The sequence below is a fragment of the Xyrauchen texanus genome, chromosome 36 (assembly GCF_025860055.1).
Source record: "Xyrauchen texanus isolate HMW12.3.18 chromosome 36, RBS_HiC_50CHRs, whole genome shotgun sequence".
Lineage (NCBI taxonomy): Eukaryota > Metazoa > Chordata > Actinopteri > Cypriniformes > Catostomidae > Xyrauchen > Xyrauchen texanus.
In genome coordinates this window covers 3,447,758-3,460,470 of record NC_068311.1, presented here as the reverse complement: position 1 = coordinate 3,460,470, position 12,713 = coordinate 3,447,758, and the positions used below count along the sequence as shown (strand labels likewise).

General features: G+C 44.7%; 3 protein-coding genes across 7 annotated transcripts in view; all 3 read left to right on the top strand.

Moving 5' to 3' along the window:
- The window catches only part of LOC127629457 (zinc finger protein 721-like), an 87,375-nt gene that overhangs the window by 15,392 nt on the left and 59,270 nt on the right, over positions 1-12,713 (top strand). The gene's annotated exons all lie outside the window — the stretch shown is intronic.
- Positions 1-12,713, top strand: part of LOC127629587 (zinc finger protein 721-like) — a 108,098-nt gene that overhangs the window by 43,916 nt on the left and 51,469 nt on the right. Inside the window, exons 7-8 of one of the 5 annotated variants that reach the window (XR_007968783.1) lie at positions 7,210-7,480; positions 7,723-7,852. The exons of 3 other annotated variants lie outside the window; for them this stretch is intronic. The gene's annotated coding sequence lies outside the window, so the exon portion shown is untranslated. Of the gene's footprint in view, positions 1-7,209; positions 7,481-7,722; positions 7,853-12,713 lie in introns of those variants that run through there. One more of the 5 variants, XR_007968782.1, reaches the window with a different exon arrangement.
- Positions 1-12,713, top strand: part of LOC127629459 (zinc finger protein 721-like) — a 36,427-nt gene that overhangs the window by 20,379 nt on the left and 3,335 nt on the right. The window contains exons 6-7 of the mRNA XM_052106562.1: positions 1,531-1,683; positions 7,723-8,609. Of these exons, the coding sequence (XP_051962522.1) occupies positions 1,531-1,683; positions 7,723-8,609 (1,040 nt within the window). The remainder of the gene's footprint in view (positions 1-1,530; positions 1,684-7,722; positions 8,610-12,713) is intronic.

The window sequence follows — 12,713 nt, the reverse complement described above, 5'->3', positions numbered from 1 at the left end:
ATAAAATCCTCCGTCATTTTGGGGCATACAGATAAGTGTAAGACATCATTAGAGACTATAAAGGGTCTACTTTTATTTGTGTACATTCACAATAACAACAAAACCTTGTGCTTTTGTAAAATAAAGAAAATAAAAATCTCTATGTCTCTATGTTCACGAGCATATTTCTGAAACGCGTCACAAAATGAACTGGTACTCTGCGAATACTTATCACACAAACATGAAACGTATGTCTAAAGAAAGCTTAAAATGTCTACTTTTAAATAAAAAAACATTTAATTTAAAACAAATCTGTATGAAACAAAGCAATGTACATTTTCTCCTGGCTCAGCTAACTATCCCTAATGTGATCACACCCACGGGCAGAGCACGCTATTCATACGGTAATGTGCTGAGACGTTCAATGCAAATGGTGAACGCCCCCGACTGTGCCTTAAAAACATCAAGTTTATTCACTTTTCTGCGTGTTTGAAAGATCGCAAGATACATAGGCGAGGAAGCTCTTGGATAGTGACGAAGAGTTCACGTTTTCCTCAGAAGAAGAGCGGGACTCCGATGAACGTTTGCATTTTGAAGAGAGACTTCAACCAGCCGAGGATACAATTTCAGATGAGTAAGTCATTTAGTGTTACTAACATTAGTTGACATGCTATTTTATATAAACATGTACATATTTTACTAGTGGGACTGTTTTCAGACTTGCCAGCCAGGATTCAGAGTATTGAAATTTGAAATATGACTCCTAATAAACAAGTTTTATTTACATTTAAATGTTGTTTCGGCTAATGCAGGTATTTAAATTGTATGCTGTATTATATTAATAATATGTGATATGGTATAAAAATAATATGAATGTTTATATTATATTTTAACTAGTGTTTATGCTGCCTCATTATCATCAACAAAGCTTGAGCTTGCAAATATCTGTTCAGGTTAAATTAGTAAAATGCTCTTTAAATATGCCCATATTAGAAAATCAGCATATTATAATGTTTTATGAAGGATCATGTGACACTGAAAACTGCAGTAATGATGCTGAAAATTCAGCTTTGATCACAAATTGCATTTTACAATACATTGAAATGTTCTTTTAAATTGTAAAAAGTGTTCACAATATCACTGTATTTTGATCTACATTTTTAAAGTAAAGTCTTTATGTAAAGAAAATGTATAGTCAGATTACTTCTCCTCACATTCATTCTCATTCTGTCACATTCCTCGTTGATAGGCCCAGGGGCGGGGTCTTTGTCTCCTCAGCATTCTCCTCGCATATGACATTTCTAACACTAAAAGTGTCTTACAAAAGTTAAATTACTATATTGTTTTGTATGAATCAGTGATCAGTATGGTTTTCACATAATTTTGTAGCAAAAACTCTAGGCTACAAGATCCAGTTCTCAAAAGGCTTGTGGACAAATGTTTAGTATGTGTTATATGACCTTATTTTAATTAATCACCACAAATTGATACATGACGTCTGTTTCACATTCTCTCCTGATTTGTAATGATTTCATATGTAAATTTTTTTAGATTTCATAAAAGTGAAAGAAGAAAGCCAACGACTGAATGAAGTGGTGGAGGAACAACAGTATCAGAAGCCGCCTCATTTCTTAAGTGGAGAAAAATCAACTTCAAGGGACAAAAACTCTTTCACCTGCTCTCAGTGTGGAAAGAGTTTTTCAAGTAAAATATACCTTAAAAGGTACAATATGTAAAATTTTTAATGTAATATTCACCTTTTTTACCAATATGTGATCAGCTTGTGACACAACTTAAAAAAAGGTTGCCTAATAAAAGACAGATTTTCATGCAAAGGGAGCGGGTCGCTTTAAGGTTCGACCCGCTATTCAACGAATATAGACGGAATCCAGCAAACGTCCGACTCCCAGCACAACACTGACTCCTACACAAACTCAGAGTAAGCCATAACAAAACACATTTTTTTTAAGCTATCTACTGAATCTCGTTAAGCGGAAATGTGATATTGGTCGAGCGAAAACTAGAGTGAACATCGGCAGGGCATTTGATTCCTGGAGGGATCTTTTAGGTCGATGCTTGCGTCCCTATGGAGTGTGTGCACGAGTGCGAGCAACTGGTAGATGACTGCAGTTCACTTAACTGCCACAGGTGTCATTAATAACAAGAGTTTCTAAATCTTACATACTGCACCTTTAAAATACACTTAAGAATTCACACTGGAGGGAAGCCTTTCACCTGCTCTCAGTCTTAAGAAACACTTAAGAACTCATACTGAGAAAAACCTTTCACATGCCCTGAGTGTGGCAAGAGCTTTTAATGGGCACCCACTTTCAGTAATCATTTACTGTTTTCAAGTTGCCTCTGAAATATTGTAATTACAAGTTTTAGCACATGAATTTGTATATACCTGTGGGAAACACAGAAATCTAGATGATGGTACTCGTTAGGGAGTACCAGAGCGGGCAGTGTGAGTTGTCTTGGGAGGTAAAGAGGTCTAGCTGTGCCCTGCCGAAGCAGCCCAAAATCAGCTGGATCACCTGGGGGTGGAGCCGCCACTCTCCGCTGAGCAATACCTGTTGCGACCGTGCGTCCGCCATTGTGTTGCCAGGGATATGAGTGACGAGCAGCGACCTGAGTCGTGGCTGACTCCAAAGGAGGAGATGGCAAGCGAGTTGTGACATGAGACGGGAGCGTACCCCACCTTGGTTGATTTATGTATGCTACCATGGCGGTGCTGTCTGAGCGGATCAAGACGTGCTTGCCCTGAATCAGTGGGAGAAACGTCCGCAAGGCAAGGAGTACAGCCAACATCTCGAGGCAATTGATGTGCCAATGCAGGCGGGGCCCCGTCCAGGAGCCAGTGGCTGCGTGCTCATAGCACACGGCGCTCCAACCCAGTTTAGAGGTATCTGTGGTGACCACGACACGTCTGGACACCTGCTGTAGGGGGACTCCTGTCCGCAGAAAACAGATGTCTGTCCAAGGGTTGAAAGTCTTGACGGCAGGAAGGGGTGATAAAAACACGGTATGTGCCGCGGTGCCATGCCCATCTCGGGACTCGAGTCTGAAGCCAGTGCTGGAACGGTCTCATATGCATCAACCCGAGTGGTGCTACCGCGGCTGAGGATGCCATATGTCCCAGGAGCCTCTTGAACTGTTTGAGAGGAACCGCTGTGCCTGGCTTGAAGCGAGCAAGGCACCTAAGCACTGACTGCGCACGCTCTGTTGTGAGGGGTGCTGACCGAGTCTAACTCCAAACCGAGAAAGAAGATGCTCTGAATCGGAGAGAGCTTGCTCTTTTCCCAGTTGACCTGATGCCCTAAACGGCTGAGGTGTGTGAGCACCTGATCCCTGTGGGTGCATAGTAACTCTCGAGGGTGTGCTAGTATCTGCCAGTCGTTGAGGTAATTGAGTATGCGGATACCCTTTTCCTGCAGCATGGCAAGGGCTGCCTCTGCGACCTCGGTGAAGAGGCAAGGGGACAGGGACAGGCTGAAGGGGAGGACCATGTACTGATACGCCTGGCCGTCGAACGCGAACTGTAAGAAGAGTAGGTGTCTAGGCAAAATGGAGACGTGGAAGTACGCGTCCTTCAGGTCTACTGCCGCGAACCAATCTTGATGCCGAACGCAGGTTAAAATTCACCTCTGCCTGAGCATTTTGAACGAGAGTCTGTGTAAAGTCCGTTTGAGAACTTGCAAGTACAAGATTGGCTGCTACCCACCGCCTTTATTGGGTACAATGAAGTAAGGGCAGTAGAAACCCTTCTTCATCTCGGCTGGAGGGACAGGTTCTATCGTGTCCTTGAGTAGCAGAGTGGCAATCTCTGCTCGTTAGGTGCTTGCGTTTTCACCGCGCAATGGAGTGGAGCGAACACTGCTGAAACGAGGTGGGAGCCTGGCGAATTGAATCGCATAGCTGAGTCGGATGGTCTTGGCCAGCCAACGCAATGGGCTGGGAAGTGCGTTGGGGGGAGCAGGTAATAGTGCGTTGGGAGGCAAACACGCATCCCAAGGCTTGGGTGCTGAGAAAAACCTCAAAGCACTTACCTTGCTCCGCACACCCTGCAGGGGGCGGGTTGTAGACAGAGGAGGGGGTCCTGTAGGGACGTCCTTGAGACTCGTCAGCGTTGGCCTGCCGGGACTGCAAGGTTTTGGTGCCAGGGTGCCGTAAGGAAATCGCTCTCTTATTGAAAATTTGGGTACCGCAGCTCAAAAGGGGTGTGGCGAAAGAAAAAGGGAGAACTGACTATTCTCCTCCCGGCCCTCCACCAGGGGATGGAGTGGTCTTGCTACCATCTCCGGAGCAAACATCTGGCTTCCTGGGTGCGCCATCTCAGGAACGTTTAGGGGCTTTACGAGCCCTAGAAGAGGTCCTGGAGACGAGGGGCATACGCCGCCTGTGGGGCACTCGACGCTGGGGCTGAGAGCTGGGCCCAGGTTGAGGCAGAGCTGTTGGTGGTTTCTTTGCAGGGGGGCACCCGCGACGAGCAGACGGGGGGTGGCCTGTACTGCGATGGCGCGGCATGATGTGTTAGATGGCCTCACTGCCGAAAACTGTTAGGCGAAGTCATTGACGGTGTCACCGAAGAGACCGAACTGGGAGACAGGGGCATTGAGAAAGCAGGCTTTGTCAACGTCATGCATCTCGACCAAGTTCAGCCACATGTGTAGTTCCTGGACCACGAGGGTGGCCATCGCCCACCCGAATGCTTGCTCTGTGACCTTCATAGCCCTGGTGGCAGAGCGCAGTTCCTGCAGCACATCGGGATCGGGACTACCCTGGTGCAGTTCTTTGAGTTTCCTGGCTTGGTGTACCTTCAGGAGAGCCATGGCATGCAAGGCAGAGGCGTCCTGTCCAGTGGCGCTGTAGGCTTTCGCTGTCAGTGCGACGTTGTCCTACAGGCCTTGGAGGGGAGTACCGGACATCCCGCCAGTTGGCGGCGTTCTCGGGACAGAGGTGGATCGCAATGCCCTGTCCACCTGAGGGACCTCTGTGTACCCGTGGACCGCACCGCCGTCCATATACCTGTATGTCTGGGGGCAGAACTTGGAAGAAACAGCAACTCTGCAATCTCTACAAGTAGACTGAGCTAATGATATAATTAATAATTGTCAAATATAATAAATAAAATTTCCATTTATTTATTTGGCAATCATTCTTGTTATAAGCAGGACAAAGAGAAGTCAGATGGTTATTTTCACAAAATAAACACCAAAAGAACTGGAAGAGAGGTGGAATTCACCTGTGAGACTGATTTTTTTCTTCCCTAATTTTTGCATAATACTGTACACTCACCTAAAGGATTATTAGGAACACCTGTTCAATTTCTCATTAATGCAATTATCTAATCAACCAATCACATGGCAGTTGCTTCAATGCATTTAGGGGTGTTGTCCTGGTCAAGACAATCTCCTGAACTCCAAACTGAATGTCAGAATGGGAAAGAAAGGTGATTTAAGCAATTTTGAGCGTGGCATGGTTGTTGGTGCCAGACGGGCCGGTCTGAGTATTTCACAATCTGCTCAGTTACTGGGATTTTCACGCACAACCATTTGTAGAGTTTACAAAGAATGGTGTGAAAAGGGAAAAACATCCAGAATGTGGCAGTCCTGTGGGCGAAAATGCCTTGTTGATGCTAGAGGTCAGAGGAGAATGGGCCGACTGATTCAAGCTGATAGAAGAGCAACTTTGCCTGAAATAACCACTCGTTACAACCGAGGTATGCAGCAAAGCATTTGTGAAGCCACAACACGCACAACCTTGAGGTGGATGGGCTACAACAGCAGAAGACCCCACCGGGTACCACTCATCTCCACTACAAATAGGAAAAAGAGGTTACAATTTGCAAGAGCTCACCAAAATTGGACAGTTGAAGACTGGAAAAATGTTGCTTGGTCTGATGAGTCTCGATTTCTGTTGAGACATTCAGATGGTAGAGTCAGAATTTGGCGTAAACAGAATGAGAACATGGATCCATCATGCCTTGTTACCACTGTGCAGGCTGGTGGTGGTGGTGTAATGGTGTGGGGATGTTTTCTTGGCACACTTTAGGCCCCTTAGTGCCAATTGGGCATCGTTTAAATGCCACGGCCTACCTGAGCATTGTTTCTGACCATGTCCATCCCTTTATGGCCACCATGTACCCATCCTCTGATGGCTACTTCCAGCAGGATAATGCACCATGTCACAAAGCTCAAATCATTTCAAATTGGTTTCTTGAACATGACAATGAGTTCACTGTACTAAAATGGCCCCCACAGTCACCAGATCTCAACCCAATAGAGCATCTTTGGGATGTGGTGGAACGGGAGCTTCGTGCCCTGGATGTGTATCCCACAAATCTCCATCAACTGCAAGATGCTATCCTATCAATATGGGCCAACATTTCTAAAGAATGCTTTCAGCACCTTGTTGAATCAATGCCACGTAGAATTAAGGCAGTTCTGAAGGCGAAAGGGGGTCAAACACAGTATTAGTATGTGTTCCTAATAATCCTTTAGGTGAGTGTATATATTCCAAGTAACAAAGGTACTGCTTATGGCACAAAGCTGTCACTGGGGTGTTTTGGGTTCATATTTGTACCCTAATGGATAAAGCTACACAATAGATCCTTAGGGTAGAAGTTTGTAACAAAACGTGTTGTAGATTTGAACTAGAGGTACAAAAAAGATCCCCTTGAGGGTACCACCACAGTGACAACCCTTGTACCTTAACGGTACCTTTTTTCTGAGTGTGAATGATCGGATAGTTATCCTGATTATCCTGGAAGACTTGTTTCATTAATATCAATAACAGACCATCACCTTTATGCTGCTTTATAAAGCCTCTTTATTTCACAGCAATAGTTCACTGTTTTCACCTCATTCATTATGGTGATGTCTATGATCTCCTGTAAACTGCCACATTAACATCATTGAGATAATTGAACATATTATTTGTTGGTTACAGGGGGAACACAATCTATATTTATTTTTTATTTTCATCTTTTACATTTATCGGTTTCCAGTTTTCCTTGTTAGGATTTGGGTATTTTTTTCAAGTTTGAACCAAACAGTGTGCTTAAATAAATGTACATATTAAATGAGAATTCTAAATGAATGAGATGATGCAAGACAGATGACAGAGAAACAGAACTGTGAGAATAAAATAAAGAAAAATACAGCCTATACATTATTAATTAGTATAGAAATATAAATTCAGTTACCTATTTATTTTTCATTTGTGCAGATCTGGTTCTTTGGGCCTCCAAACATCACAGCAAAAACAATTCACACCTTCATTGAAGCCACTCCCACAACAATTCACCAATAAATACTGTGAATATTCCCGTCATCCTACAAGAGAAGTTCTTCAGACCAGCAGGAAGAGCTCCAGGTGTAACAACTGAAATCTGTGAGATATAATATGGAAAAGATGGAGTTTGTTAAAGAGGAGAAAGAAGACATGAGTTATCTAGAGCCATACGACATAAAACATGAAGATACTGAGGAACAAATAGGTTGGTGTCCATTCTTGATCCTTCATTATTTACTGCTGAGGAACATTAATATAAAAAAACTTCATGCAGTTCACCAGATTTTGAAGCCGTAGTCATAACAAATAACACAGAATAATGCATCTAAATGGATCTAACTTTGTACATCAGTTATTTTACTTTTTATAATCACCACAAATTGATACTTTACGTCTTTTTCACATTCTCTCCTGATCTGATTTGTAATGATTTAATTTGTTTTTTAGACTTCATAAAAGTGAAAGAAGAAAGCCAAGAACTGAATGAAGTGGTGGAGGAACATCAGGATCAGAAGCCTCATTTCTTAAGTGGAGAAACACAAAACCAAACTCAAACAACAGAGGACAAAAACTCTTTCACCTGCACTCAGTGTGGAAAGAGTTTTACACGTAATTTACATCTTAAAACACACTTAAGAATTCACACTGGAGAAAAACCTTTCACGTGTACTCAGTGTGGCAAGAGTTTTGCACGTAAACATGCTCTAAATAACCACACACTAACTCACTCTGGAGAAAAACCTTTTACCTGCCATGAGTGTGGAAAGAGTTTTTTGAGGTTAAACTGTTTGAAAGATCATGAGAAAACACACACTGGTGTTAAAGAGTTCTGTTCTTATTGTGGCAAAAGTTTTTTATTGGTGAAGCATTTGAAAGCTCATGAGAAAACACACACTGGTGTTAAAGATCATGTGTGCTCTGAGTGTGGAAAGGGCTTCACTGCAACTGGCGACTTGAAAAGACACCAGAGAGTTCATACTGGAGAAAAACCGTACAAGTGCTCACATTGTGACAAAAGTTTCGTTCAGTCAGGAACACTGAAAACACATCAGAGAATTCATACCGGAGAGAAACCGTACAAGTGCTCTCAATGTGACAAAAGTTTTGCTCAGTCAGCATACCTGAAAACACATGAGAGAGTTCATACTGGAGAGAAACCGTACAAGTGCTCTCAATGTGACAAAAGTTTTGCTCAGTCAGCATACCTGAAAACACATGAGAGAGTTCATACTGGAGAGAAACCGTACAAGTGCTCTCAATGTGACAAAAGTTTTGCTCAGTCAGGACCATTGAAAAAACATCAGAGAGTTCATACTGGAAAGAAACCGAACCAGGCACACTGAGACCAGGCGTGGTGGTGGCATAGTGGACTAAAGCACATAACTGTTAATCAGAGGGTCACTGGTTTGATCCCCACAGCCACCACCATTGTGTCCTTGAGCAAGGCACTTAACTCCAGGTTTATCCGGGGGGAATTGTCCCTGTAATAAGTGCACTGTAAGTCGCTTTGAATAAAAGCATCTGCCAAATGCGTAAATGTAAAACCAGTGCAGTCTATGTGGGAGGAGTTTTTCCTGATTGCAGTATCTAATTATTCACAAATAAAAGCACTGTTCAGTAAGGCAAGGTCATATGGAATAGCGTGAGATTTAGATTTATTAAAAATAGGAATCATCCAATCTAAAAAGTTTGCTTATTTACATGTAGAGTAGTTCATTATTTCATTATTAATACACCTTTCAAAACAATCATGTAAAAAATAAACACTTATGCTGAAATGAACTGAATAAAGATTGTAAGTATTAAACAGTTGTGTACTCTTGTTACTGTTATTTTCTCATTTATATATTCTGAATTTGTGTCTTTTGGTTTCCTAAAGCTGATTTTAAAACAGGTTCATTAACACCCGAGCTATTTCTACATAACTGCTGTATATCCCCTATATATATGTAAACTCAGCAAAAAAGAAACATCTCTTTTTCAGGACACTGTATTTTAAAGATAATTTTGTAAAATATCCAAATAACTTTACAGATCTTTATTGTAAAGGGTTTAAACAATGTTTTCCATGCATGTTGAATGATCCATAAACAATGAATGAACATGCACCTGTGGAACGGTCATTAAGACACTAACACTTACAGATGGTAGGCAATTGAGGTCACAGTTATAAAAACACTGGACACTAAAGAGACCTTTCTATGGTCGACTGGAGGAGTTTTGGCAGTTGGCAGCACTGGGCTGTGACTGGAGCACTGATGGCAGGAAATTACAGTAGCTCTGGCAGCGATCCAGAAATGGAGGATGAATCGTGCAATGGGAGTGCTGAGGGAATGAATGGTGGAAAATAGTTAATCGGAAAAGAAAGAAAACCAGTGTTCAAGGATCAGGTACGGATAGTGGAAAGGAAGATCACATGAGTAGGAAAAACATAAGAATTTAAATGAATGTTGAAATTCACAGAACCGGGCATGACAATGCTTTGCGAGATATGGGGGTGACCATTAGTATGGTAAATGTGATGAAGTAGTGAAGGCAAAATGCTGCAATTGCGGTGGTGAGCATAGTGCTGGATTTGGGGGATGCATTGCTCACAAACATGCTGTGAAAGTTCAAAATGTGTGAATATCTGAGGGGTTGACGTATGCTGAAGCATCCCATAAAGCAAAACAAAATGAACAGACTAGAAGAGAGAGAGAAAATCACAGGAATGGACTGGGAATGCGTTGGTTCAAAGAAAGATAAACGAGGACAGGAAATGATCGGAAAAGTTTAATTTGTTTCATTTATGGCTGAAGTGATAAATTGTTCTGCACAACAGAAAGCAGAACAGAGAGAATTAAAATCATAATAAGGGCAGCAGAGCAACAACTGAATGTAGCAGGATTAACTTTGGAAAAACTCAAACAACATGTGGAAGTTCATAATAATAATGGTTTTAATGAATCTGCAATGGAATGCCAGAAGTATTATTGCAAATGGACCAGAATTTATAATGTTTTAACAGAATAAGAAACCAAATATAAATTGTATACAAGAAACATGCTTAAAACCTCAAAAAAATTAATTCTGGGGGGACTAGTGGACTTTCTTGAAGGCCTCGGTTACCTCTGAACTTGAGAAAAGTTCAATGAGAATTTGGCAGACAGAATTTGCATGTCCCTCCCCCAGAAATACGTGTATAAAGGGAGGGAATCATGCATCTGTTCATTCAGGTTTCGCACCGAGGAACCGAGAATTAGGTTCAGCCATTGCAGTGGCTCGGTTCAGCATCATGGCCGGGGGGATACGTATCTTGTTCCCTCCATCAGGGAACGGAGGTTACAACAGTAACCTAGACGTTCCCCATCTGTCACTCACTTCGACGTTGTGTCGAGTGAAGCGACACTAGGGGGTCCCTATTCAATTACGCGGGTGCAGGCAGACAGTTGCGTGCCAAAGCAACAGCATCCGTTAGACTACACGTGTCCTTCCCCATGTCCCATAAATACCGTAATAATCTTTTTAGATTCCCGGCTTCCCGGAGGGTGGGAACAAAGCGACGTGACAATCATGGGAGCAGGCCGCGCCAGCTGCGCCTCTTCTCTCTCTATGTTTCTCGCATAGAGTAAAAGCGTCTTAATGCTATTACACGCATCGGTGAAGGTATACTTTTCCAACTACTATTCTTTCAGGGGGAAAAGTCCCCCGGGATATGAGTGGCGATCAGTGACCTGATTTTCAGCTGACTCAAAAGGAGGAGATGGTGGGCGAGATGTGACATGTGACAGGAGCATACGCCGCCATGGCGATTTATGTACGCTACCGTGGTGGTGCTGTCTGAACAGATCAAGATGTGCTTGCCGCCGAATCAGTGGGAGAGACCTCCGCAGGGCAAGGAGTACAGCCAACAACTCGAGGCAGTTGATGTGCCAATGCAGGCGGGGCCCCATCCAGGAGCCAGCGGCTGCATGCCCATAGCACACGGTGCCCCAACCCAGTTGAGAGGCTTCTGTGGTGACCATGATACATCTGGACACCTGCTGTAGGGGGACTTCTGTCCGCAGAAAACAGAGGTCTGTCCAAGGGTGATTAACTGGTGTATATGCCACAGCGCCATGCCCATCTCGGGACTCGAGTCTGAAGCCAGGGCTGAAGCGGTCTCATATGCATCGACGCCGAGGCAGAATGGAGTCGTGAAATACGTGTCCTTCAGGTCTACTGCTGTGAACCAATCTAATGCAGACACAGGTTATAATTTGTTTATGCGTTAGTTTCTGAACGGGAGTTTGTGTAAAGTCCGGTTGAGAACTTGCAGGTCCAAGATTGGCCGCAACCCACCGAGGGTACGATGAAGTAAGGGCTGTTGAGACCCTTCTCCATCTCTGCTGGAGGGACAGGCTCTATCGCATCTCTGAGTAGCAGGGTCGTAACCTCTGTACGTAAGGTGTTGGCATTTCCGCCGTGCATGCAGTGGAGCGAATACCACCGAGACGAGGCGGGAGCCCGGCAAACTGAATCGTGTTGCCGGTAATAGGTAATAATGCTTCGGGAGGCGGAAGCGTGTCCCGAGGCTTGGGTGCTGAGAAAGACTCAAAGCACTTACCTTGCTCTCCACACCCAGCAGGCTAGATGACCCTAGATGACCCAGGAAGTGAGGAAATCGCTCTTTTATTAACAATGTGGGTAGCACAGCCTGAAGGGGGTGCGGCAACGAATAATAAGGAAAACAAGGGTTTTCCTCCCGGCCCTCCACCAGGGGATGGAGTGATCTTGGTACCAGCTCCGGATCAAACATCTGACTGCCTGGGTCTTCCCTCTCATGGGTGCCTAGGAGCTTCACGGGTCCTGAAGACGGAGGGCGTACACCACCTGCGGGGCGCTCAATGCTGTGGCTGAGAGCTGGGCCCGTTTGAAGCGGAGCTGCCTGGTTTAGTCGCAGGGGGGTGCCTTCGGCGGGCAGACGGGACATGGCATGGAGCAGTCTGAGGCATGGCTGTGACATGGCATGGAGCAGACTCAGCCGTGGCATGGCATGGAACAGACTTAGCCATGGCGGTGGCATGGAGCAGAATCTGGTGTGGTGGTGGCATGGAGCAGACTCTGGCGTGGCAGTGGCATGGCATGGAGCAGACTCTGGCGTGGCGGTGGCATGGCATGGAGCTGACTCTGGCGTGGCGGTGGCGTGGAGCTGACTCTGGCGTGGCTGTGGCATGGCCTGGAGCTGACTCTGGCTTGGCTGTGGCATGGCCTGGAGCTGACTCTGGCTTGGCTGTGGCATGGCCTGGAGCTGACTCTGGCTTGGCAGCGGCATGGCCTGGAGCTGACTCTGGCTTGGCTGTGGCATGGCCTGGAGCTGACTCTGGCTTGGCTGTGGCATGGCCTGGAGCTGACTCTGGCTTGGCAGCGGCATGGCCTGGAGCTGACTCTGGCTTGGCGGCGGCCATGGCCTGGAGCTG